The sequence below is a fragment of the Lissotriton vulgaris genome, chromosome 10 (genome assembly GCF_964263255.1).
Source record: "Lissotriton vulgaris chromosome 10, aLisVul1.2, whole genome shotgun sequence".
NCBI classification, from domain to species: Eukaryota; Metazoa; Chordata; class Amphibia; order Caudata; family Salamandridae; genus Lissotriton; species Lissotriton vulgaris.
Genome location: NC_141698.1, coordinates 1,010,708,518 through 1,010,734,473, shown reverse-complemented (window position 1 = coordinate 1,010,734,473; position 25,956 = coordinate 1,010,708,518). Strand labels below are relative to the sequence as shown.

The following is a 25,956-nucleotide window of genomic DNA, read 5'->3' as shown; positions in this document are numbered from 1 at the left end:
CCAGTAGGCAATCTGGGGTGTACCCAAGTACTTACCATAGCCAATTTAGGGCAGAAAGCACAGACACTGAGGTCCTAATTAGCAGGACCCCAGTCAGACTAGTCAGAAACAGCATACACCAGGCAAAAAGTGGGGGTAACCATAAAAGCAGATCCTACTTTCCTACAGTATCTCACCAAATTTCTGGAATGCTCTGATCATGGGCAATACATTGACAGAGGGTTCTCTAACAGATAGCAGGAGGACATCGGAGTAGAGAGATACCAGCACAGAAGGGACACAAAATTAGGGACCCTGGTGGGAGTGATGTTGGTGGAGCCAGTACGGTAAAGGATCCTATACTAATTGGAAAGATCAGCAATGACGGTGGCTACCCTTCTCTGGTGCCCTGAGATACAATCACTAAGTTGGAAATGCGCTGTTAACCAGCACCAGTGCCATGAATTGAGCATAAAGCAACCTAAACCAAGACTAACATTGGGCTCTCACGCTGTTCCTTTCAAGCACTGTGAACATATGATTCCATTCACTGCCTCCTGTCAACCACTGCTAGTAATTCAGGATGTAGTGGATGCAGCATAGCATATACCATCCAGAAATTGTAGGACGTCAAGCAGCAAGGTATAAAACAAGCTTGCTCAGATAGTATTCATTATATTATAAAGGGTATTAAACACCCAGCCAATATTTTGGCCAGTATTTTGTTATCCAGATTTAGAAGGGATAAGGGGAGGTAAGAGGAACACTCAAAAAGATCTTTATCTGGTTTGAGGGTCACTAGGAGGGCTCTGCGCATTGTTGGTGGAAATGTCCTGGTAACCTTTAACTCCTGATAGACCTGCAGTAGGTGTGGTATTAAAATTTAAATGTCTGTATATTCTTTATAGGAACTCAGTCATGACCCCACTGCTTTCAGGGGCTTTACTGTCAGGCAGCATGCATACTGTTTGTTTAATGTCACCTACTGTTATTGGTTGTGCTATATATTCTGTAGGCCTCTCAATCAAGCTAGAACGAAGTCTTCCAGATACTGTTATCTCGGAGTCAGGGCACGAGTTATGTTATGTATATAGCTCAGTGTAAACGTTCATGAATTCACATCTCACAGATCTCAGTAGTTCTGCTGAAGTTGTACACCAAGTCCACCAGATTTCTACTCATCCCCTCTACTTCTTCATATCTATGTGTAGTTGCATATTTGCACAAGTAGCATACTTCTCTGTCAGATACGTCTACATATTTCCCGAGGAGCTCAGATATTTGATTTTGTATCGATATATCATGTTTTTCCAAATAGAATGCCTCTTTCTTTAAACGTGGCTTCCAGTTTAGATAAGGTAGTCTTAATTGAGATCAATATCTCAGCATGTTTTTCAATGCATAGCATCTGAGGTAGTCCTTTAAGCTCCTGCATCCTCCAGAAACAGTTAGCATTGAACCTGTAGTCTACAATTGCCCTGGGCACCTCTTCTCAAAACACAGGATCTAGTGGTGCTTCTGATGGGATGTGCAATGGTCATCTACACTGTGCAGTTATAGCTGGCAAAATCAGGATGATTTGAACAGGAGCGTGGACTAAGTGGGCGGGCAAAGTGTGCAATATAAGTGGCCCAATCAGCGATTTCTTTAGAAGGCAGCCTAGATTTTAACCTTGAGAAAGTACAATGACCAGAGAAATTAGAGGTGTGCTCTCGACTGACTGTCTGGGAATTGAGCGCACCAGATATTTAAGAGATCACACTAGTGACTTATGAGAAGTAGTGTCTTAGCAGAGGTGCACAGTGCACCCAGTTTTCAGTCATGTCTGTCTAAGAGCCTAATGATAGGTTAAAAGTTCTCCCCATATAACTGAATCATGCGTTGTGGTTGTGAGGTTGGAAGAGATGGAAAAGAAGACCGTAGATGAACTGGCATTAGGCCCATATTCATTTAGAAGAATACATAATTTTCCTTGTATATTCCCTTAAATTATTAAGTATCTACCTTCTGGATCGGAGCAAGCATCACTGCCCCACGGTTACCCCTTTTTCGATTAAGATCCTCTTGCTTTTGAAGAGGAAGATGACGCAAAGAATCAGTGTGCACTCAGTTTACTTGCGAACATGTGCTCTGACTGTGTAGTAGGACGAGCCTCCTGTATTAAAGTGATTTGTATGTGATGCCAGTCTAGAAATGAAGTGCTGTGGCAACAAAAGAGATGCAATGCTGAATAAATCAAACATTCACTCCCAGCTAAAAGATCTGGGCTAAATCCATTGTTCTTTTGCTCACTACGCTGCCGCAGCTTGGACCTAGTCATATGCAAATCAGTCTTGAGCCTGCTCCTCATGGGAACAGTCCAGCCAGAACTACCAAGCCAGGTCTTCCCTAGACTAGAAACAAGCATCCAGGGACCGGTTTCGGGGTATCACCCCTAATCAGCCAGGCTAGCTTGAAACCAGTGGCAAAACGAGAAAGGGACCCACGTCTTGGAGTACCCATCCCATTTAGGGTAAAAAATGCTGCGCAAACAAATGGACGGAATGCTAAATGAATCAAACATTCACCCCTAGTCAAGAGATCTGGGTTAAATCCATTGTTCATTTGCTCACTACACCACCCCAGCTACATGCAAATCAATCTTGACCCTGCTCCTCATGAGAACAGTCCAGGCCGAACTACAAAGCCAAGTCCTCCCTGGACCGGAAACAAGCATCCTGGGACCGGTTTCAGGGCATCATTCCTCATCAGCCAGACTAGCTTGAATCCAGTGGCACAGCGAGCAAGGGACCTACGTCTGGGCATAGCCATCCCACTTAGGGCAAAAAATGCTGCAGCAACAATTGAAGGAGTGCGAGCACCTGGCACATTTTACGCACATTATTCAACTCTATGACATTCCACTTTATCTGCATTCTAGCATCTTGCATGCTCATGTTTGTGTGTTGGTACAAATTGGTAGCGCAGAGCCATTACAAGCAGAATGATGACATATATTTAGATACATTACTTACACACTAATGTTATCATATAGTAGTGCACTGAGCATTCCAAGCAAATATTGTAGCCAGTCCCCCACACACACAAAGATCTCCAAATGACCCATCAAACACCTCCAAGCACAAATATTCCCCAACACACTGGCATTATTTATACCAAACTAGGCATCTCTCTAAGAGCCTGTGGGGGATCAGAAAGATGCCCTGGGATACTGCTATGTACAGTGGCCATTGGAGCTAGTGACTTTACAATTATCTAGCCACAGCTTCTTATTTACGATTACATGAATGCCTATGTTGCAGAGAATACTCGGGTAGTACGGTTGGGCAATTACATATGCTGTGACATATTAGTTATTGTCGTTATATTGCCTTACGGGCATTCTGGCCATAGGAGCACAATTATTCTGCATTTTGTTTTGGATCGTTTGTCTTCATTTGTTCCTGGAGATGTGGGATCTCTCGAGTTCCCAGCAGCTCTGTGATTTTACCTTCAGCTTGTTAACACATGCAGGAGATTTATGTAAGTAATGAACAAGTTACTTATCTTCGATAATATCTTGTATGGTAGAGACTAGATCTAGCCGCAGATTCCTTACCATTGACTTTCCTAAGGCATCAGAATGGATCCAGGATTTTTTTCATGAGCAGTACCCCTGAGTGCTGGTAGGGGGCATCGGTCGGTTCCATGCAGCAGCAGTCGTGCCCGAAGTGATGTCAACGTAAACTATATAGGGCCACCTCGGTGCTCTGACATCAATTACTTTTCACGACTTTCCACGCCAGAAGTGTGGAGCCATTAACTGCACTGACACTGGTGTGTCCAAACTAGGGCCCTAAAAGGTATCAGCCCTGACCCTAGAGATCTGTCCTCGGGGGAGTATAGATGGGTCAGTAAGGAATCTGTGGATAGATATAGTCTCTATCATATAAGGCGTTACTGAAGGCAAGTAACTTGTTCATCTGATAGAGTATTCGGCCGAGAATCCCTTACCCTTGAACAGATACCCAAGCAATGCCATCCCTGGTGGTGGGTCTGCAGACAAATGTGAACTAGGAAGTCCTGCAAGACTGAACGGGCGAAATGCCCATCCTTGCAAACCTGACTGTGCAGGTAGTAATGCTTGGTAAATGTGTGCAGGGAAGCCCACGTTGCTGCCTGGCAGATGTCCAGGACTGGGACTACAAGTGCTAACACAGAGGCCACAGCTTTAGCTCTGGTGGAATGAGCCAGTAAGCATTCAGGAGGCTGCTTCTTTGCCAGTACGTAGCAGATCTTGAGGCTGAGTACGGTACATTGGGAGATGGTGCGTTTATGCACCACCCAAACGTTCTTCACACTAACATACTCCACGAAGAGTTGGTACTCTACCCGGAACTCTCATGTGTGACCATGGTAGAAGGACAATGCTCTTTTTGGGTCCAGATAGTGGAGTCGCACCTCTTCCTTAGAGATATGTGGTGGACCGGAGAAGGCGGGAAAGGTGACAGATTGGCGCACACAAAATAGTGCTCTCCACTTTCAGCAGGAAAGAGGTCCTAGTGCAAAGAACCAGTTCTTCTGGATTACCTGAGAAGAATGGCGGCTTGGAAGAGAAAGTCTGCAGCTCACTCATCTTCTGGGCTGATGCAATCACCACAAGAAAGGCAGTTTTGATGATGAGCAGCTTGAAGAGACAATTATGTAGAGGCTCGAAAGAAACGCACATCCAGAATGTGAGAACCAAGTTAAGGTCCCACTGAGGTATTATAAAAGGGGGAAACAAAAGTACAATACACATCAAAAACATATTTACAATAAGGGACTGGAAGAGGGAAGGTTGGTATATGTCAGCCGGCAGAAACAGTAGAAAGATAGCCCTTGAGAGTCCCCAGAACATAGCCTTGCTGCGCAAGCGAACAAATAAATAATAGCTCAGAAAGAGGGGCAGAAATTTGTTTGGATGAATACTATGCCATACATTTTTTCCAATGGCAGGCGTATACCGGCTTGGTAGAGGGACGCCCAGCTGCAGGAATAACGTTACAGACTACAGGAGGAAGGTCAAAAGCTATTAACTGCTGCCGTTCAATCTCCGAGCATGAAGGCAAGGGCGTACCTGTTCGGGTTGAGGACTCTCCCCCACTGCTGTGACAGAAGATCCTCCTGAAGAAGCAGCCTGATCGGAGGATCGATAGCCATGCTCAGTAGCTCAAAATACCAGACTCTCCAGACTCATTCCATTCGGATGATCTGCAAAATCCACCTGTCCAATGATATGGATTGCCAGTGGTGGATGTGATGGCGGATCCTACCTACAACTGGATGCCCATAATCTAAAAGAGCAAGATTAGGGTAGTTTGGAAGCTCGAGCTGCCATGGGTAAAATCACGCCCTCACCAACGCAGAGACTGGGAAGCTTGTGTGCCTCGGTGGCTGGGATAGGGTTGGCATGGTTGAAAACCCCTTCTGTGGCCATGAAAGCAGCAAAAGACAGATGACATGGGGCAGCAAAGAGACCCAAGGCCTTGGTCGTAGACAAGAGTCTTTAACGCGATCCAGTGGAGAGTCTGTCCTGTCGCCAAACGATCCTCCAAGTCCTTGTTCATGGTATGTATGGTCGGCAAGTCTTTTTTGAGAGCATTTTGCTTGCGTGCTTAATGAGCTGAAGGTCATTATCAGCGATATATCATTCGGACATATGTAGACTGATGGCCTATCTATCCCAACTTTTTTGTCTTTCATTTGATCAATTCTTATTGTCAACGAATCTATCTTTGTGCCTACTGATTTCAGACTTTGTTGCATGTTTAGGAAAAATGTTTTCATATTGCATTCGCAGCTATGGGAGGAAATTCCAGGTGCCCCAACTCCAGCACTAAGGGGCCTGTGGTCATGGGGACTCAGCTGGTCTTCACAGGCTGAAGTACGAGTTACTTACCTTCGGTAACGATGTATCTGATAGAGACGATTCTAGCCGCAGATTCCTTCACATAGATGTACTCCCCAGGCGTTAGACTGGATCGTGAAGCTTTTTGCCACAGCATCCCTGGGCGCCGGGGCAGGGCGACACCACGCAACTCCGCCCAGGCGTTGTTCGCGTACCTGACATCAGCGAGGTCACTTAAGCCCCACCCCGGTGCGCCTACGTCAGTTTTTTCCTTTTCCGTGTGCAACGCGGATCCGGTGTTTGCTCGGGCCTGTTTTGGGCCCCCTTTTTCTTGCTCATTGTGACTATTTTTGGTGGAACAGTGTGAGAATGCCTTCGAGCTTCAAGACTTGCACGTCGTTTGGGCGTCTAATGTCGGCGACGGACCCTCACCTCATTTGTATGTGGTGTTTAGGGGAAGATCACGGCACCACTCATTGTGAGGCGTGGCAACAGTTGATGCCGAAATCGCGGCAGGAGTGCCGGATGAAACTTCTCTCAGCGGGTCTCTCAAGGTCGGCTTCATCCCCTCGATCTTCCTCGGCAGACGGCTTTAGAAGCGGCCGTTGTCGTCGTCTTCGCCCCTCTCTAATGTCGCAAAAGCGTCGCTCCCTGGTGGGTAAGTGTTGCAGTTTGTCCCCGGGGGCTGGGGTTCGGCCTGCCGGGGGCTCTCCGGGGGTGATGCGGCCCAACATGTCGTCCTCCTATCCACCGTTTCCCGGTGAGGGGGCGTCGAGAGTCCAGATGGAGACATACGCGGCGGCTTTGCAGGCCTCGCTGGCGTCTCCTCCTCCTTCCCCCCCTGGAGCGTCAGTGGATCCCTTGCCTTGTGCGGGGCCCTCGGCGGCGGTGGCGGCTCCGGCGCTGACTTGTTTGGATTCAGACTTGGAGGATGTGGTGCTGTTGGGGTGCGGCTCGTCTGGGGTTCCTCCTTCGGACGACGGCACCTCTGCCTCGCCGCAAACTCCCGCAGGAGTCCCTGTGGTGTCGATGGAGGTCGCCGGGGCTCGGGTCGCATCCCCGAGCCCCGCTCAGCCCTCTGGGCAGGCAGAGGCCTTGTCCAGGCTGAGATGACGCCGCCACAGCGCCGGCCCCAGCACCTGCTGGTCCGGGAGGCGCCACAGGGGTCGGTGGGCCCTCCTCGTCCTGCTCTGCGTCCAGGTTGGGTGGGGACCCCTCATCCCCCTCCGGGTCCCTCTCGTCTCTCCCAACAGGCAGCTGCCTCGTCGGAGGGCGAGTCGGAGGTTGAATCGTCCCTGGCGCAGCTGCATGGGTCACCGGGGCCACCTCCGTCACATCCTGGGCCGATGCCGGCGGAGGGCTTTGTGTCACTCCCCAGGTCCTTCTCGTTCCTCCACGTAGGAGGCTGTTTCGGCGGAGGTCGAGTCGGCGTCGTTCCAGCGCTGCCCCTTGGCCACTTTGGCTTCGGCTCCACTCCGGTCCCAGGCGCGGTGTGACTTGGAGGAGCCCTATCTGGCGTCTCCCTCGCGCCAGATGGTTTTGACGTCTTGCCTCAGGCGGCGGACTCCATAGCTCCACACAGAGGTTGTGCCGCGGATTCGTCTTCGCACGCCCCCTCTTATCCGGAGGTTGGGTGCCTGCTAGTGTTGTCCTCCTTGGAGACAGGCTGCAGTGTGGAGTCTTTTTCGCAGGGTCATCGTCCTGGCTCAGGCGTCTCAGCATGGACCCAAATAGTACCTCTCACCTCCTTGCATACACCAATTTTTTGCCAGACTCTCTCTGACAGACCCTCTGGCTGCCACAGCCGGGTCTGAAGTGACCTTCCTCTCGGCGCACCAGTCAATCTACCCCATGTGCTGGAGTCAATGCAGGAGTGCCACTACCATATCGTGGGCCCCAGCAGTCAGGCTCATTGTCAGCTCAGCATGTCTCGGGTTCTCTAGTCATTTACCACGGATGCAGTACTCCTGCCTGCAGGTTAGACGGAGCTAGGGATGGCCAGCTTGTGTAGTCTGCTTTCAGGGCCCAGCGTTAAATGCCACTCTTTTACGTTACATTCCATAGCCTCTAATAGTGGGGTATACATCACCACAGGAAAGATGCACACTTCATTTTCTGTGCCCTCATGTCATCATATATGCTGTTGTTCAGGTTGATCATAGCAGATATTCCTTACCTATGGCTAAGTCTCACTCTAATGTGGCACTCTAGCGCCCCACTTAATGAACAAGTTACTTGCCTTCAGTAATGATGTATCTGGTAGAGACACAGTCTAGCTGCATATTTCTTAACTTAGAATTTCCCCCCATGCATCAGACCGGACCTGGAAAAATCTTTTTCCCCAGCAGTAGCTCTGCTCGCCGGGGGCAAGTTTGCCCGGCTCCGTCCTGAGGTCGTCCACGGAAGTGAGGTCAATGGAGCCATATACGTCACCCCCCGGTGTGCGGACGTCAGTTTCCTTGTGGGAAACTTTTCAGCGCCACAACACGGAGCCACTACAAAAACTGACAGTATAGGAACAGTGTGTGAAAAAAGTACAAAAATCTGTGAAACAAGAAGAACAAGAGACCAAGAATGATGAGAACCCTCACCACGTGAAAAGGGTACTCAACATCTGAAAGGACCATGTTTAAAGTGTAGTCAATATTTGAAGGAATTGAAGGGAGCGAACGAAGCCCCGTTACTAGTAACAGTCTTGCCCAAGTGAAGAGCCACGCCCCTCCAAAGAGGAAATGGCATTGGAAATGAAGGGCATGACATCAGTGCACAACCACAGAATGGATGCGCATGAAAGACAGCTGTAACCAAGGACGTAACTGTAAAGGAGAACAAGACTAGTACATGTGTCATGGCTAGTGACCAAAAGTGAGTGACAACAGAGCATGTTCACCACGCTCCCCACAATGACCTATGAAGTGGAACATCAGAAAATAGAACCTCAGCCCATCGACTGCAGCATAAACAAGGAGATACCAAGGCAATGGAGGGTAAAGAAAAGGGCGGAGGGAGAGTGGAAGAACATGGGATCTCCACGCCAGACACCCGGGGCGGAAGACCACTGAAAGCACGTAACCTATCCACCCAAAACTAGAAAGGGTGGAGAGCCAATGCACCAGAACAAAGTGACACACCCTGCCCCAGAGTTAGGTGATCCAGAGTACCCCTCAAGAAGGCCAAGGCCACCTGTAAGGAGCCCAGTTGGCAGAAACTCACCTGGAAGGCTGTCGCAAAATGGGGAGGATGGGTGGGCATTAAGGAATCTGCGGTTAGACCGAAGGTAAGTAACTCGTTCATCTGATAGAGACATCTAGCCGCAGATTCCTTAACTTAGAATAGATAACAAAGCCATACATCATTGGAGGAGAGTTTGCGACTGAAAACCCACCAAGTTCCAAAGTGAGGAAGCCATCAATAATATTGTCCAGAACACAGTAGGGACAGCAAATGCCAGTGGACTGACCCCACACCCACGAAGCTCCGCAGGGGAGCTATGATAAAGGGGAGGCAAAGGCAGCACAATCCGGCAGAGGGCAGTTGAGACCTCAGTCGTCCAAGCAGGAATAAAAGAACGAAGAAAAGACACAGAACCAACAAGGTCAGTGCACAATGGAAGAATGTGTATAAACTTCTGCAAAAAGAAGTTCAATTGAGCACCAGATCCCATGGATCCACAGTAGACATAGTCCCAAGGAAGGACAAGACAGTAGGTCAGCATCAGAACAGACAAATTAAACATACGTCACAGAGGATGCCAAGAAAGAATGCTGAGGGAACAACGTCACCATGCCTAGATATACAGAACTGTGGCTACAAGAAGAAACATGGATGTGGATGACAGAATGCACACAAGGATACAGTGTGTACTATGAGAACCACACCACACCCATGTAAAAGCCCAAGGACTGAGGCACCAGGTAGTCAAGCCGTCAGCTGCACCCAGAGGTGCCAACGGTGAAGGAAAAACCGGGGAAACCGGGGAGTCACACAGAGGGCTCGCTCTCATAAGAGAGAGAGCTATAGAGAGAGAGTTGGGGTAAAGACCATCAATACCAGAAACGTGAAACCAAATAGGCATGCTCTTGCATTGTGAAAAAACGCTATATATATTATTTCATGATCTCTTGATCAGCATTGCTTTTTGTGGTCCATTTTGGCACTATGCCATTATTATGGTTGAACATTTTTTTTCAGACCTCCACTTACATTTTAACTGGTGGCTATACTCATTGTACATACTTTATTTTCGTGTCCATGTGCGGAATAAATTAATTTTTCTTCCTCAGTATTGTACTTATTTGCCTGTGATCTTGGAACCTCAGTATTTACTAATTTTGGTCTTTTGTATTTTCATTTTGTTATTATTTTAACTCTTTTCATTTTATGAGTCTTTCCATTATGTCTATTGTTCAGTGAAGGCGTGTACGATTGGTTGTTTTCAATTGTCCTTTGTTTATGTTAATTATATATATGCTTTGTGTGTTCCTGGCGTGTTGTGTGAACAAGCTCTCGTGTAGAGTGAAACGATTCACCTTTATTCAAATAAACGTCTTCCCTGTCATCCATTGCCGGATTTCTGATTTCTGCGAGGCTATGGTTGTTTGCTGGGCGTGAGGCTTCTGAGGTCCTGACCTTTCGGTTCCGCTTCACCTTTACGGGACCTGGACTGCTTTCTTATACAATCTGACCGGGATTGGCTGCTCCCGGCTTCTGGACCCTCCCGCTTTCTTGAGGAACAGCGTTGGCGCTGCTCCAGGCGTGTTGCAGCGTCATTTTGTCTTCGAATCGTTTCTGATTCTGCCTTTGCTGTGCCCCCCATCTACGCGCTGGATTTTACATCATCTGCCACGCATCCCGAGTGAAGGAGTCGTTGACCTTACGGCGTGGTGTTAGGCTCTTTTTGCCGGTCGGCTGACTGGTGGACAACCAGACACCGATTCCGGTAAGGTGTTTCCCTCTTTCCTCTGTTTGCTGTGAGTTGCTTCCTTAATACGCAGTAGTGGGTTACGGCATTGCCTTTGATTTATTGCCCGCATCTAGCCTCTCCATCTTACACAGCGACTTGGTTTTCCACTTCATCCAAGCCAGACGTTCGTGTATACATACACAAGATTATGATCTCAAGTGACACGCTCAGGAACAGAGAGGCCACAGCTGAGGCTCGTTTTGACAGTCTCCCTGTCAACACTTCTAAACCTACTAATGAGGCGGCAGGCTCTGCTGATAATGATGTGAAAAATCTACTGAAAACACTAGAGAAACTCCTCCGTGGTGAAATCTCTAAATGGTGGGAGAAAAAATCCCTCGAGAAATACAGGGATGCTAACAGGATACCACGCGGCTTAAGAGTTCTCATTGTCCCTACCTATGAGAATCCAGACCCCCAGATGCTCCAAGAATGGGCCGAAAATAATTTGAAGAGTTCCATGAACATGCTTCATATTCTAATCAAGTACGCCGAATCAGATCGCAATAAACTGCTACTTGAAATTGATCGTGTGAATGGCCTGTTGGAGGCTTCAGAGGAAACTGATCTAATCACCAAAACAAAAGCAGAAATTGATTTACGAATAAAAAAGCTGGAAGATACTATCATTGAGCGCAAAATCACCAAATTTGTCAGTGATAAAAATGACTATGCCACTGGTAGAATTTTCACCTTCTTCAGGAAATACGACAACCTGAAACGCAAAGCTGTGGCAAATACCGGTATATCTCAGGTTAACCAACCTTCAACTTCTGCTAGTACGGTGCAATCTGACAATAGTGACAATCTCTCCCTGAACTCGCTTACTTCTGGTAGCGAAGAGGATAATACACCAGGGAGATCTACAGAAGGACTTGCCAGTTGTGAAAATTTCACACTGGTTGATGAGCTGAATTTTGTCAGTGAGGACCGGCGTTATTCCCTGCGCTCCCGGCAACCTCAAACCAAACCAGGCAATCAATCAGCCAGCGCAGGCACGCAAGGAGGGGCATCTTCAAACGCAAATACCTTGCGCGGAAGAACAAAAAAGAATTGGAGAAGATAACCACCATGTTGGAAAATACTGTCATCAATCTAACTGATTTTCCTCTGACCATAGCGGAACAACAACTACTCTCTCTCGGGCTTTCATATTGTCCTCCCAATAGGTTTTCGTATAACCAAACTCGTATTGACATCTATAAATTTATTCGAAAAATCAAACTTATCAAGTACTTTAAACTTGAATCTAAAAGGAATCAAGCAGCGACTATATCAGATGTCGATACCACGATGCCTACTTTACAAGTTCAAGATGTTGCGGGGTTACAGAACTTGCTTGATCTTGCTTTTGACAATGACTCACAATTCACCCCCACAGTGAGTCAAAGCACTGAGGTGAGTCGTTCAGCTGTCACCCCTTTTCGCCCTAAATCCACTTTTCTACCGATCATGCCCCGTGATGCGGTGGATGTATTCAGCGACAGGGTGATCGTAGAATTGAAAGCTTTAAATAGAAAAATTCTGAGTCAGAGGAAACAGACGAATTATAATGACAACCAATACCACCAGCTCGTGAGCAAACTCCAAAAGAACAAAGACATTATAATCAAAAATGCGGATAAAGGTGCTTTGGTTGACTAAGGACTACATTGCTGAAGCACAAAGACATCTCAGTGACACCTCCTGTTATCTTTTGTCCTCTCAATTCGCTATGAATAAATGCCATGAAACTACACGCAAACTAATTCATACATGGAAGCGCAAGGGCTTGCTCACCAAGGACGAATGCAACTTTTTGGTCAATGATCATCCCATCACACCTGTGCTGTATTTTCTACTGAAAATTCATAAACAGGTTACACCCACTCCAGGACGTCCTATCAAAGCTGCCATTGGCAGCAGTAATGAGAACCTTTCCAAATATGTGGACTTCTTCCTGCAGCCTCACATGCACAATCTCCCATCCTTTTTGAAGGACACCACTGATTTCTTAAACAAAATCATGGAAGTGGAATGGAATGACAATCTACTATTCTTGGTCATGGATATAGAGTCTCTCTATACGTCGATACATCATCGGCACGGCATGCAAGCGTGCAAATACTATTTGGACAAAAGAGACATCAGTTTCCGGGATCACAATGTCATGTTGATGGAAATGTTGAATATCTGTCTTAACACCAATTTTTTCAGATTCCAGGGTCAGATATATCAGCAGCTGCGTGGTGTGGCGATGGGTTCGTGTTTCTCCCCCAGCTACTCTTGTTTACATGTGGGCTGGTGGGAGGAACACGAGCTCAGGACCGCGCACCGCCGCTGGCTACCCTATATTGCACATTACTGGCGCTTTATAGATGACGTCTGTATTATCTGGAAAGGATCATCAGAAGAGGCGGAAGCATTTGTTAAGGAACTCAATGCTAATGTTTTCAATCTCAAATTCACCTCTACCATCACCACTGATTCAGCAGAATTTTGGGATGTGAGCATTTTCATCAAGAATAACCAAATTGAAACCCGCCTGCATAGAAAGGCCACTGCGGGCAATTCAATTCTGCATGCTCGTAGTTCCCATCCTGCCCACACAATCCGCAGCATCCCCTACGGGGAGTTCATTCGTATTTGCAGAATTTGCAGTGATAAGGACTCTCTCGATAAATGTTTAAGTGAGTCTAAACAGCGATTCATTCACAGGGGTTACTCTGATTCTATTCTGGATAAAGCCCTCCACAAAGCATGTACATTTGAGCGGAAAACATTACTCACACCTAAGGCTCCTAACATTTCCACCATAGAGTGCAATGTACGTCTGATCACCAACTACAGCACTCAGGAGCGCAAAATTAGGCGCATCATTTCTTCTGAATTGCCCATCATCCTAACGGATGTTATTCTTGGGCCTCTGCTCCCAAGCATCCCTAACATTACATTCAGAAGGGCTCCTAGTATGCGAGATGCCCTTGACAGACCTATGCCTGAAGGCCCGCCCAAAAAAAGCCTCACAACTAAAACTGGCTTTTTCAGATGTACATCCTGTCGAGCCTGTGCCTTTGCCAAGAATAGCACACACTATGTTACTGCATTCTGTTCCACACCTATTCCCATTCGAGAACACCTGACATGTAGATCTGAGTATGTTGTGTACAAACTAAGGTGCACCTGTAATCTTGAGTACATCGGAAGTACTAAACTTCCGGTGCACCAACGGATTTTGCAGCACATCCGTGCAATTGTTAACAGCGACAATAGCTATCCTGTCGCTAGACATTTCCGTGCAGTACACGACAAGAAATTGAAGGATCTCGAATACACAGTTCTATGCTCGGTACCCCAACCCGGCCGGGGGGGGTGACCGAATGAAGCTTCTTCGGCACAAAGAATCGCACCCGATTCTTGCCCTAGATACTAAGGCCCCAAATGGACTTAACCTCACCGAAGATCTGAGTAATTTCTTATGAACTGTTTTCATCTCATTATGACTTTGTTTTCCGTAACTTTTTCTGATGCGATCTAGATTGTCACTGAGTGATTGGCCGTCTGGTTAGCCTTTATATGTATATATTTCGGTCTGGTGTTTACTTTATTTCTATGGTATCAATTGTGTATATTTTGAATGGTGTGACACCAGTTTGCAGGTTATCCTGCATTGGATTATTCCTTTTTCTGTCATCTGTATTTTTCTCAGCTGTGGCTTTCTCATACTCTTTGTATACTCTTTTTTCTCTTTTCATTTATTTCTATTTTTTCTTGCTTTCTCTGATCGGATTGCATGTTTTGCCCTTTCAGATATATTTTGTTTTTTCTCATTTATATGGACTACTTATATATAGTGTGATGAGGTTGCTCCACATGACTGTTCACTTTTTTCATCCCATAATCTAGGATATTTCATCATTATTCCTTTGCACAGGGCAATTACAATTTACAGTAAATAGCTATGTTTTTCGCGATGCAATTTGGCACTATGTCATCATGTTCTTTTCATGATCTCTTGATCAGCATTGCTTTTTGTGGTCCATTTTGGCACTATGTCATTATTATGTTTGAAAAAAGAATTTCAGACCTCCACTTACATTTTAACTGGTGGCTATACTCATTGTACATACTTTATTTTCGTGTCCATGTGCGGAATAATTTGATTTTTCTTCCTCAGTATTGTACTTATTTGCCTGTGATCTTGGAACCTCAGTATTTGCTAATTTTGGTCCTTTGTATTTTCATTTTGTTATTATTTAAACTCTTTTCATTTTATGAGTCTTTCCATTATGTCTATTGTTCAGTGAAGGTGTGTACTATTGGTTGTTTTCAATTGTCCTTTGTTTATGTTAATTATATATATGCTTTGTGTGTTCCTGGCGTGTTGTGTGAACAAGCTCTCGTGTAGAGTGAAACGCGTCACCTTTATTCAAATAAACGTCTTCCCTGTCATCCATTGCCGGATTTCTGAGTTCTGCGAGGCTATGGTTGTTTGCTGGGCGTGAGGCTTCTGAGGTCCTGACCTTTCGGTTCCGCTTCACCTTTATGGGACCTGGACTGCATATGCATATATATATATATATATATATCAACTAGTCATGGGTTTTACCTGCGCTGTGATCCATGGACTTTTGCTACTTCCAGTGCACAGCGGGAAAACCCCTTAGCAGCCAAGGTGTTAAATATATGTAATGATTGCGTCGAGTATCGCTCCTCTGTAATGTGTTTCTTCAGAGCAGTGTTGTGTCAGATCGTTTTCTAGTAGAAGGTTGTTGAGGGATTGTATGAGCGAGTTATTAGTATCGTTCCATCTAATGTTGAGATCGCCCAGGATTATGTTATTGGCGTTATTGAGTGCGCATTGGGTGATTAGGTCAGATAGTTGCATTTCGAATTCCTTTGAAGTCAATTGTGTTCATTAATGCCAATCCATTGCAGTCTTCAGCCTTATTCAAAATTAATCTTCAATAAAGTTATAAAATTATTACCTGGATCGGTGTCGACTCAAAGAGGAGGACCCCCGAAGGAGCCTCATCCGTCCGACGTCAGACCGGCGTCGACGCGACTTCCACCGAGGTGGGAACCTGCAGAGAGGAACGGAGTTGACTTGGAGTCGAGAGCTGCACCGTCGACACAGGGAGCCGAACAGGGATGTGCGAAGACGACATGGAAGGCTTGGATATACGAGAAGGATGTCTCTTGGCGACCACCGCAACTTCTTTTTCTTGTGCTTACCTGCGGCAAGATTGCGACGTCTGCGGGAACGACTTCGCGACCCGTCCCGAACCGACCACCCAGCCCTTGAAGGAAACCGAACGGGACATCCTGGCAAACAGCAACTTCATGCGACGTTTCATCAAGGCAAACGTTACACTACTCGGAGTCGTGGTGCTCGCCCAAGCACCACATACAGATCACATGAGGATCTGTAGCAGACATCTGCCGCGAACAGGATTCACACGTCTTTAAGCTCGAAGGCATCACACACTGTTCCTGGACGCCAAAAGGCGTCGAGAAGGACTGGAAAACAAAAAACAGGCCAATGGTAACCACTTCTCCGGGTCCGCGTTGCGATGCAGAAAAGAATCAAACTGACGTCAGCATGCTGGGGGGGGAGGAAGGGGGGGGGGGGCGGGGGTACTGCTGGGGAAAAAGATTTTTCCGGATCCAATCTGACGCCTGGGGGGATATTTTAAATTAAAGAATCTGGGGCTAGATTTCTCTATCAGATGCTACTTTTACAATGATATCTAGTCATGTCACTTTCTGTGGCAGACACAATATAGGGGTTCAGACTAAATGTTCTTACATCGTGTGTTTTAGTGGTTTTTACAATTGTTCTTAAGAAAGTCCGATACACACACCACACATAAGGCATACCATCAAGAAGTTCGAGGTGAACACGTGATTAACTCCACACCTAACAAATGTAGAGGACAAGGTTTTATTTCCAGAGCAGCCCATAGCTCTGCTGCCACAAATGTCATGCACAAAAATACATGGATTGTTCATTGTTTTAGAAAATTTACTCCACGTTCTCCAATAGTGTCATTTGACTAAGGATACATTGATCTCTAATCAGCAAAATGCTTAGTTTAGGGAGGTCATTTACTTGTAGTTCTACAGCAAGGGCTGGTATCGCCATTCTAAAAACAAAAAGACATTAGTGTAAACCTAACCCACCATATATATATAACAGATTGGATTAGCTCCAAAGCCCCATTCATTACCTAGAAGCCCATTGAAGGGCTATTCATTTGGAGCCATCTTTGCATATAGGCCACTTGATTAGACAAAGTCAAGGTTCTGCTTTTTATTGGAAAGCTAACTTTACAATAGTGGGAAAAGTACTGGGAAGAATAAAACAAAAATTTACCTCTAACTGAAACGTAGGCTGCTCATTGTAAACACGGACAAAAATCTCTCCAACAATTAATTCCTTTGCATGGTCATTGAAGACAAACTCTGATCCATAGCTTTTGTCACACTCACCCTTTTAAAACAAAAAATAAAACACTTATGCTTTGCATTAGAATTATTAACTAGGAAATCAATCTTTTCAAAGAAGTCACATGGAAACTGAGATTTGACATTTTTACATAAGACTGTACAAATGGCTCTGCTACGTTCTCTGCTCAATCTGTAATTTATTTGCAGGATATCTGCAGCAGGCAATCCTAGTATTGTAAAGTATGTAAAGAAGTCCAAAAGCCAACCCCACTGCTTGAACGATGTAAACAAAACCATAAAGGCCATAGACGTTCCTGTTTACAAAGAATTCATAAAATATTTACTAGATTGAAATTTAGAAACATGAATACTCCTAAAAGATAAATATTTTATCTTGTTTGTTCATCCCTTTTTAGGACTGGGCTTGAGACCGCATTGTTGTCTTTCCCGTCTTAATGTAATCACTGTTGTACAATTATTACACATACTGTACAAATGCTGCAGTCTTGGGTGAGTCTCATTTAGCCATTGCTTACTTGGAGATTAGTAACATTAACAGAAATGGCATCCTGAAACAAAAGAAACCCCTAATCTGAGGCCAGAGAACCCTGTCAAAGGTGTATTTGTATTCCCAAGGTTTTGTGGGTTTATTTTGATCACTTCTGAACACAGGAGCACTTGAAGAAACAGAGATCTCCTTAAACAAGAATGTGGAATGGCAAAGCAAATGAGCAGATCAAGACAGTAAAAAACAAAATGATTACAAACAAGAAGCAGACATTAAAAAATTCGACATGTTTTAGAGATTAATACACATTACAAAATCACAACTTTCATTAATCTAATAAATAAAAAGCTGCAAAGAAAGATAACCAACAAGATGAGGGCTGAATAGAAAAAATATTGAACAGAAGAGTTACTACAATGTAGAATGACAAGAAAATGTATCTGGACAATCTTTGCTGAAGACTAAAGAGTAGTTTGGTTTCTTTCTGTTATGAATATTTGGTATTTTCTCTTCTGGGTATTCCTCTTCCTGAGTTATATTTGCTAATTATTCGATCAATCAAGAGTGAATATGTGTGATTAATAGAATGCACATTTAGCTAATATCTTCTGCAATGTGATAAAGTATTGGTTGAATATATTCACAGCATTTAATCCAAGGGCAAACTATTCTGTTTTACATTACTTTTTATCGATTTCTAAAGAGTTCCTAAAAGGCTGCCAATTATGTGTCTTGATTATTGTTGATGTGCAAAAAACACAGTCTTGCAGAATGAAAATAAGTGTAAGTGCATCACATCATTCACTGTTAATCGTTTATTCTGATAGTTTTAACAGCAGCAAAATACGGTTATAATAGCCTAACACAAAAAGTGAGCGGGTGGAGGTGAGACCTTCACATTAGGTGACAGCGGGACACCTCATGGGGAACGGCTAGAGCGGTTGACCTCGAAGCTAGGGAACCAGGTTCGAGTCTCAGCAACGACGCTTTGGATCCTGTGATTCTAAGTAAATCACTCAATCTCCCAGTGCCCAACAAAAATCAATGTGTCCGTCTGTACCGCAACTGGTGCTCATGTAAAGCACTATGATACCTTTGGGTAGGGTTTGCGCTATATAAAACAAAAACATATATATATATATATATATATATATATATATATATATATATATATATATATATATATATATATATATATATATATATATATATATATATATATATTTATATATTTTCTTGAGTCCGGTACAAATGCAGCAAAGCGCAGCCACGCCACACAGCAAAGTCGGAAAATCGAGTAAAGCCACAAACTCTGTGCTCTTGTTTCTCAGTGCATTTATTCGTGAAGAATAAACAGCCCACCAGTCGCCATGACGCGTTTCGCCTCAGCCGAGGCTTGATCACATGTCATGAGAAGGAGGAAGGAGGTAATTTTAAATAGCACAGTTAGTCACATGACTGATAGTACATCCTGTCAATGTTAAAGGGGTATACATAAAACAGTATACTGGGCGCAGTGCCCTAGTTTACATACCCGGAAACCATACAAATATATAAATGCATAGTGCACAATCAATACTGTACATCATGGAGTAAAGTCAGTTGGTCAGCATAACACAATTCAGTATATGACATGAGGCAAGATAAGTGAAACATTTCATCATTACAAATAGTATTTTTCTAAAACCGGTCCAGTACATAGAAAAAATATGTATATATACAAATATGTATACAAATATATAAATCTAATTTCATATATTTACACAGCTATTTACATCAGTAATTTTGTAAACATTCATTTCAAAATTTGCCTCGTTGCTCCCAATTTTCTCCGCCAAAAATATATCAGCACTTGGGCAATGTGTTAGGACTACCAACTACTAGACAGTATCGTTAAGAGATTTCTCAGTTCTTAGACCTAGTGTAGTCAATCATACCCAAGTGGGTGAGAAATGTACAGGTCAAAAAATATCAGTCCAATCTCAAAAATCTAAAGATTGCTCGATACCTCCCTATGGGTTGCTAAATATAAACTTAGAATAAAGTGATAGTGCAAAAAATAATAAAAAGACTGTTCAATAAAGTTTCATCAGATAAAAAATGCAGACTGCTAAACAGAACATACATATTCAGGTTATTTCATTGATCTCTCATCCAATCCAATCGGAAAAACAGGGAACTAATTACAAACAAGTATAAAGATCCTCTATACTATTCAGCCCCGAGGATGTTTGCTGTTTAGATCGAGGATATAGCGGGTTTCCAGTAGACGCAACTTGCTGTCTCTGTCTCCCCCCCTTCCTCAATGGTAGGACTGAGTCTACCAAATAATATTGCAGCTTTTCGGGGTTGCTGTTATGATATTTCTCGAAATGCCGAGCTACTGGATAAGCCTGGTCCTTTCCAGATATAGCCCTCAAATGCTGAAGGATGCGTTTATGTGCTGGGAGGCGGGTACTGCCCACATATTGTAGGTCACAGGGGCATACTAGTATATATAACACAAACTCCGTTTTGCATCCTAGCTTTTGTCGGATCTTAATGGGCTCATCATGGAAGGGACTTTTGTAATGGGTTTTATTTATGGCGTGCTTACAGGCTTTGCAAACCTGACATTTTTTAAAGCCTGTGATGCGTTCCCACCATTTCTTCGGAACGTCTAAGGTGTTGTTAACAATAGCACTGCCTAGGGAAGGAGATTTTCTAAACGTGATCTCTGGTTGACTCTTTACTAGATCACCAATTACCTGATCTCCTTGCACAAGATTCCAATTTTTCGCGAATATTTTGCGAATCTCAGCATGTTGTTGGCTATATGTAACTATAGCTCTACACTGAATCTTTTCTATTGATGGAATTTCAGTTAAAGTATTGGGGTCTGGACATTTCTCTAGTAGATGTTCCCTTTCTAGTTTTGTAGTCTTTAAAATAGCATCATCTACCATTTTGGCGCTGTACCCACTTTCTAGAAAGCGCATTTTACACTGTAGTTGAGCTGTTCTACACTCTTCTTCATTGCTACAGATGCGCTTTATTCTTAGCATCTCCCCGTAGGGGATGCTATGAATAAGGTGGCGCGGGTGACTACTGGAGGCATGAAGTACCGTATTTCCAGCTGTACTTTTCCTATGCAATTTAGTTTCAATTTTCTTGTTCCCAACATACACCTCTACGTCCAGGAAATTAACTGAGACATTACTGATTGTTGAAGTGAACTGAAGATTCAGATCATTTATATTCAGCTTGTTAACAAAATCAGTAGCACTGTCCATGGAACCCCTCCAGATAAAAAACAAATCATCGATATATCTGAGGTATAGAATCGCATGTTGTTCCATTAATCGTCTGTGCTGCCCCATTAGGGTTTGCTCCTCCCATAGTCCCACATGTAGACATGCGAAACTGGGGGAGAAGCAAGATCCCATGGCCACCCCCCTTAGTTGTTGATAGGTCTGGCCCCCAAACATAGAAATTTTGTTGTAGGCATATGTTGAGCATCCCCATAAGCATCTTATGTAAATGTAAATGTAAATGTAATGTAAATGTATTACGACTTATATAGCGCACGTATCACCCGAAGGCATCAAGGCGCTTGCCTTGGGAACCCGTCCCGGCTTTTTCCCTGTGAGATAACCCCTACTTGGCATCCCCAAGGTGAAAGCCAGGCATCCCGCAGCGGGTGGGCCGCCGTAGTGGAGATTAAGCAAGCTATTGCCCAGAGTTGCAGCGTGGGACCCCATGATTAGAATAGGCACCGAGGCGAGAATTATCGAGTCCGTGGACATTTTGGGCTCAGGACCCTGCCGCGTCGGGAATTGAACCCTGGTCCCGGGCCAGACCTCTGCATCAGGGTCTGCCGCTCTAATCAGTGAGCCACACTTCTTGTACATTGTACATTGTGTATGGGGCGTTTATCAAGATAGAATTGGGTTGCTTTCAAGCCATCAACATGCCTGATAGATGTATAAAGTGAACAAATGTCCAGTGTCATCAGTAAATAGTCCTCATTCCAACTCTGCTGTGATAGCTTACTCAAAAAGTCACTTGTGTCTCTGATGTAGGAGTTCAACCCCTTAACCCATTCTTGTAGAAAGAAATCGATATACCTGGATAGGTTTTCCGTCGCACTATCGATTGCCGATATAATCGGTCTCCCTGGAGGCATAAGAGGGTCCTTGTGGATCTTGGGTAAAAGATAGAACGTTGGGATCACCGGAAATTCTTTCTTTAAAAACTTAAATTCCTCCATGGAGATTAAACCGCAGCTGCGCCAACCCATTAGCTTTGCATTCAGCTCATTCCAAGCCGCTTTAACAATCGTAATATTGGTTTTGCGATAGCAAGCCGCATCACTGAGTTGTTTTTCAGCCTCAGCTACATAGTTGTCTCTTGTCCACAGGACAATATTGCCCCCCTTGTCTGCTTGCTTCACAATCAGATTTTCTTCAGATTTTAGTTTTTTCACCAATAGATTGTAGTTTTGGTTTTGTCGTGCAATGGCTTGGCTCTTTTTGTTCGTGTTTATGTAGAGTTTTTTAAGATCTTCCACCTACAGCTCTTGGTAGGTATCCAGATTGTCGTGTGCCGAAATGGGGTTAAATGTGGACTTCGGCCTGAAAGGTGTTGTCACTTTCTCCCTACTAGTGCTGGTGATGGCAGCCATGGGCGGTGTACCAGAATTCAATGCATTTGGTTCGGTTTGTAGTTCCCAAATTTCCTCAAAGGAGGAGGCGTCCCCGGCTGTAAGCAGATCAGGGCTTAGGATTCCGGTAATCTCATTTTTATTAGTTTTTGGTGACAAGCGATGACATTTTGTCAATTTGAGTTTTCTCACAAACCTGTACATGTCCATACGTGTGCCAGCGTAGATAAAGGTCTGTGGTGGACAATATGATAGCCCCAGGCTAAGTATCTTTGTTTCCTTGGGGCTTAAGTCTATGTTTGTCAAATTGATTATTGAGGGGCTCCCTGTTGGTTCCCCCGTTTTTTGTTGGACCACTTTCGTTGTGTTCTTTTCTTGGTTGTTCCACTTTTCTTTGTGGCGTTTGCGTCGCTCTGCTCTTTTTCTATTTGCGGCTGTCCTTGTTGAGCAAAGGCAACTCTGGGTCTTAGGGTTTCCAGTCTTGCCTCGCACAGGCGACTCACCTCCTGTGCTGGTGTTAGTACTGTAAACCCCAGCGACGCATTGTGTATTTCACCTTCCAGTTCACTGCCTTCAGTTGAGCTTAAGCTTATTGAGGAGGCAGAGCTCACATTATCCTTGGTGTTGTTGGCACGTGTTTTGTTCCCCAGTACATTTTTATGGGTACTACCTTTCTCAAATCTTCGTGCGAAGGTGAAAATACGCCCATTTAAGTAGTCCAACCTGTCCCTCTCAAATTTAAACGCATTGCGTTTTTTAATGATTTCCTCCTCCTTTTGTAACCGGGATTCCATTTCTTCTCTCATCCTTTTCGTGTTAGCCTCGTCGTCACCCAGTTTCTCCAGTTCCGCCTCCACCATTTCTATTTCGTCTTGGATTTTCATCCGGTCACTTTCGGCATATTTAATTAGAATTTTCATTAATTTTGCCGAGGATTCCAAGTTTGTCGCTGCCCATTCCTCAAGCATGTGCGGGTCTGGGGCTTCATAGCTGGGGGCCAGGGTGATACGGAGACCGCGAGGTACACGGCCGACTTCCAAATACATCGATAGGGACTTGTTCTCCCACCATTTGGAAGTTTCTTTCTTCATTAGCTTCTCCAGTTTGCGAAACAAATCGCGCGCCGTTGGATTCATAGCGCTTGCAGAGTTTCCCGATGATATGGATGTTGTTGCCCCCCCAGCCGGGGTGACAAACACAAGTTCAGCAGCCTGCTCCCCACTCCTTAACACGGCGGCTGACATGGTGAATTAGGCTCGTAACGTAAATCACTGATAACAAACGGATTCAGTCAACATCAGAGCATTCCCTACGACTGAAAACGTGCACACTCCTCACTGCGTTATTTTTGCCGCCGTACCTTAACCTGGATGTCGAGGTGCCCCTGTAGCGTTCAGACACTGGACTCCTTCGGTCAAAGGTTCGGCGTGTGCTTTCTAGCTTTCTACGCAGGGGCTTCTCGCGGCTTCCTCTGACCAGAGTGCTGAGTCCGGTTCCGGGTCACGGAACCAATCACTTCCTGCCGCTTCTCGCCACTCGCCGAGGAGGGGCTTTACTCAGTGCTTCGGAAGTCTTAAAGCACACAATATTTTCTTGAGTCCGGTACAAATGCAGCAAAGCGCAGCCACGCCACACAGCAAAGTCGGAAAATCGAGTAAAGCCACAAACTCCGTGCTCTTGTTTCTCAGTGCATTTATTCGTGAAGAATAAACAGCCCACCAGTCGCCATGACGCGTTTCGCCTCAGCCGAGGCTTGATCACATGTCATGAGAAGGAGGAAGGAGGTAATTTTAAATAGCACAGTTAGTCACATGACTGATAGTACATCCTGTCAATGTTAAAGGGGTATACATCAAACAGTATATATATATATACAATTCTAACTGAAGGCTACTGAGGAAGCACTTAGCCTTCGCCTTTTAGCTGCCTGAACTTATCAGTGCAGTTGGCATTAAATAACCAGAAAAGCAGGCATTGCTATTGTACTGAAGATAAGGCCTACTGTTCAAAAAGGCACATGGGTGTGAACCATGTGAAACTCAAAAAACTCAAAATAGGTTTTATTTTCTGCTGTGCTAGAGTTATCTTAATCTGCAGATGTGGTAGAATGGGGATTGAATTGCTATAAATGTATGACAGCAATCATGCTGGAATGGTTCCTTTTATTCACGCTTTAAGTCAAGAGAGGTATTGCTATTTTATTTGAGTTTATTGTGGTTGTCACTCATATTGTATGCACCAGACTCTCCTTAAGGCACTACACATGACCAGCTTCAGGAGGTCAACACAACATAAGAAACACAAACTAACTATTATTAGAATCACCAACCAGAAAGAACGCTAGATCGATTAAACCGTCTTTTTCAGGCTGTGCACCAAGAATATGGAATTACTTACTTCCCATCATCAGAACAATCCATTTGCCCAAACTTTCCAAAAGAATTGAAAACTCTACTCCTCACCACCAGCTACAGTCTCAGATAGGCTGAGTCAGCACCACAGCAGGAAAAGCCTGATTGGACATACAACTCTTCGTCATATTCTATTCCCTACCCACACCACCACCCTAATAGAACTTGAATGTTTTGTTTTTTTAAAGGTGTCAACAAATGGATATGGAATCCTCATTCATTTTTTTGCAGCTTGACAACAAACTCCTCCCATATTTCCATTGTATTATACCTCCTTTCTCCTCCCTTCAATCTTCCTGTAATACTATTAATGCCTAGGAATAGAACTCCAATATCCTCAGGGCTTATATAAAAAGAACACAAATAAATAGTCTATAGTTTAGATTTTAACATAAATCTTCAAAATGTATCCTGTGTGTTCTTGAATGTGGTATCGCTTTTTGGAAGAAGGGTTGGGGTTTCCACTAACTATAGGTTGGGGGTTTCACTAACGCACAAGTTACTTACCTTCAGTAACGATATATCTGTAAAAAATATTAGTTAGTTATATTTTTCTTACCTTAGAATTATCGCCAGGCATCAGACAAAGTTTTTTCATCAGCAGTACCTCTGAGCGTCGGAAGGTGGCATAGGTCGGCTCCACGTCTGTCGTCGGCGTCGTGGTTTCCGGGATGACGTTGCAGCAGCTACTTAGACACCGCCCTCGAGCGCTGACGTAAGTTCTGTACACGACTTTCCGTGCCAGAGCCATGCAAGACACTGACCATTGGTGCACAAAACATGGGCCCTGAAAGGATGTCCTTAACCCTAGAAATCAGTTTGCAGAACAGGGAGGATGGGTGGGGAGGTAAGGAATTTATAACTAACTAATGTTTCTTACAGATATTTCATTACCGAAAGAAAGTACCTTGTGCATCTGAAAGAAACATGTTCGTTATAGATTCCTTACCTTAGAATAGATACCCCAACAATACCAACTCGGGTGGTGGGTCTGCGAACCAAGATCACACCAGAAAATCCTGGCGAACAGAACAGCCAAAGAAGCCGTCTCTCCGGACTTGGCTGTCCAGGCAGTAGTGTTTGGTGAACGTGTGCAGCGACGCCCACGTGGCTGCCTGACAGATGTCATTCAGAGGCACTCCACTTCCCAAGGCT

General features: G+C 44.6%; 1 protein-coding gene across 4 annotated transcripts in view; it reads right to left on the bottom strand.

The window, feature by feature from the left end:
- The window catches only part of DNAJC13 (DnaJ heat shock protein family (Hsp40) member C13), a 1,694,551-nt gene that overhangs the window by 542,321 nt on the left and 1,126,274 nt on the right, over window positions 1-25,956 (bottom strand). For all 4 annotated transcript variants that reach the window (XR_015300721.1, XM_086942056.1, XM_086942057.1 and 1 more), the window contains one exon: window positions 17,167-17,283. Coding sequence is in view for 3 of the 4 variants with exons in the window: in XM_086942056.1 (XP_086798182.1) it covers window positions 17,167-17,283 (117 nt within the window). In the remaining variant the exon portion in view is untranslated. The remainder of the gene's footprint in view (window positions 1-17,166; window positions 17,284-25,956) is intronic.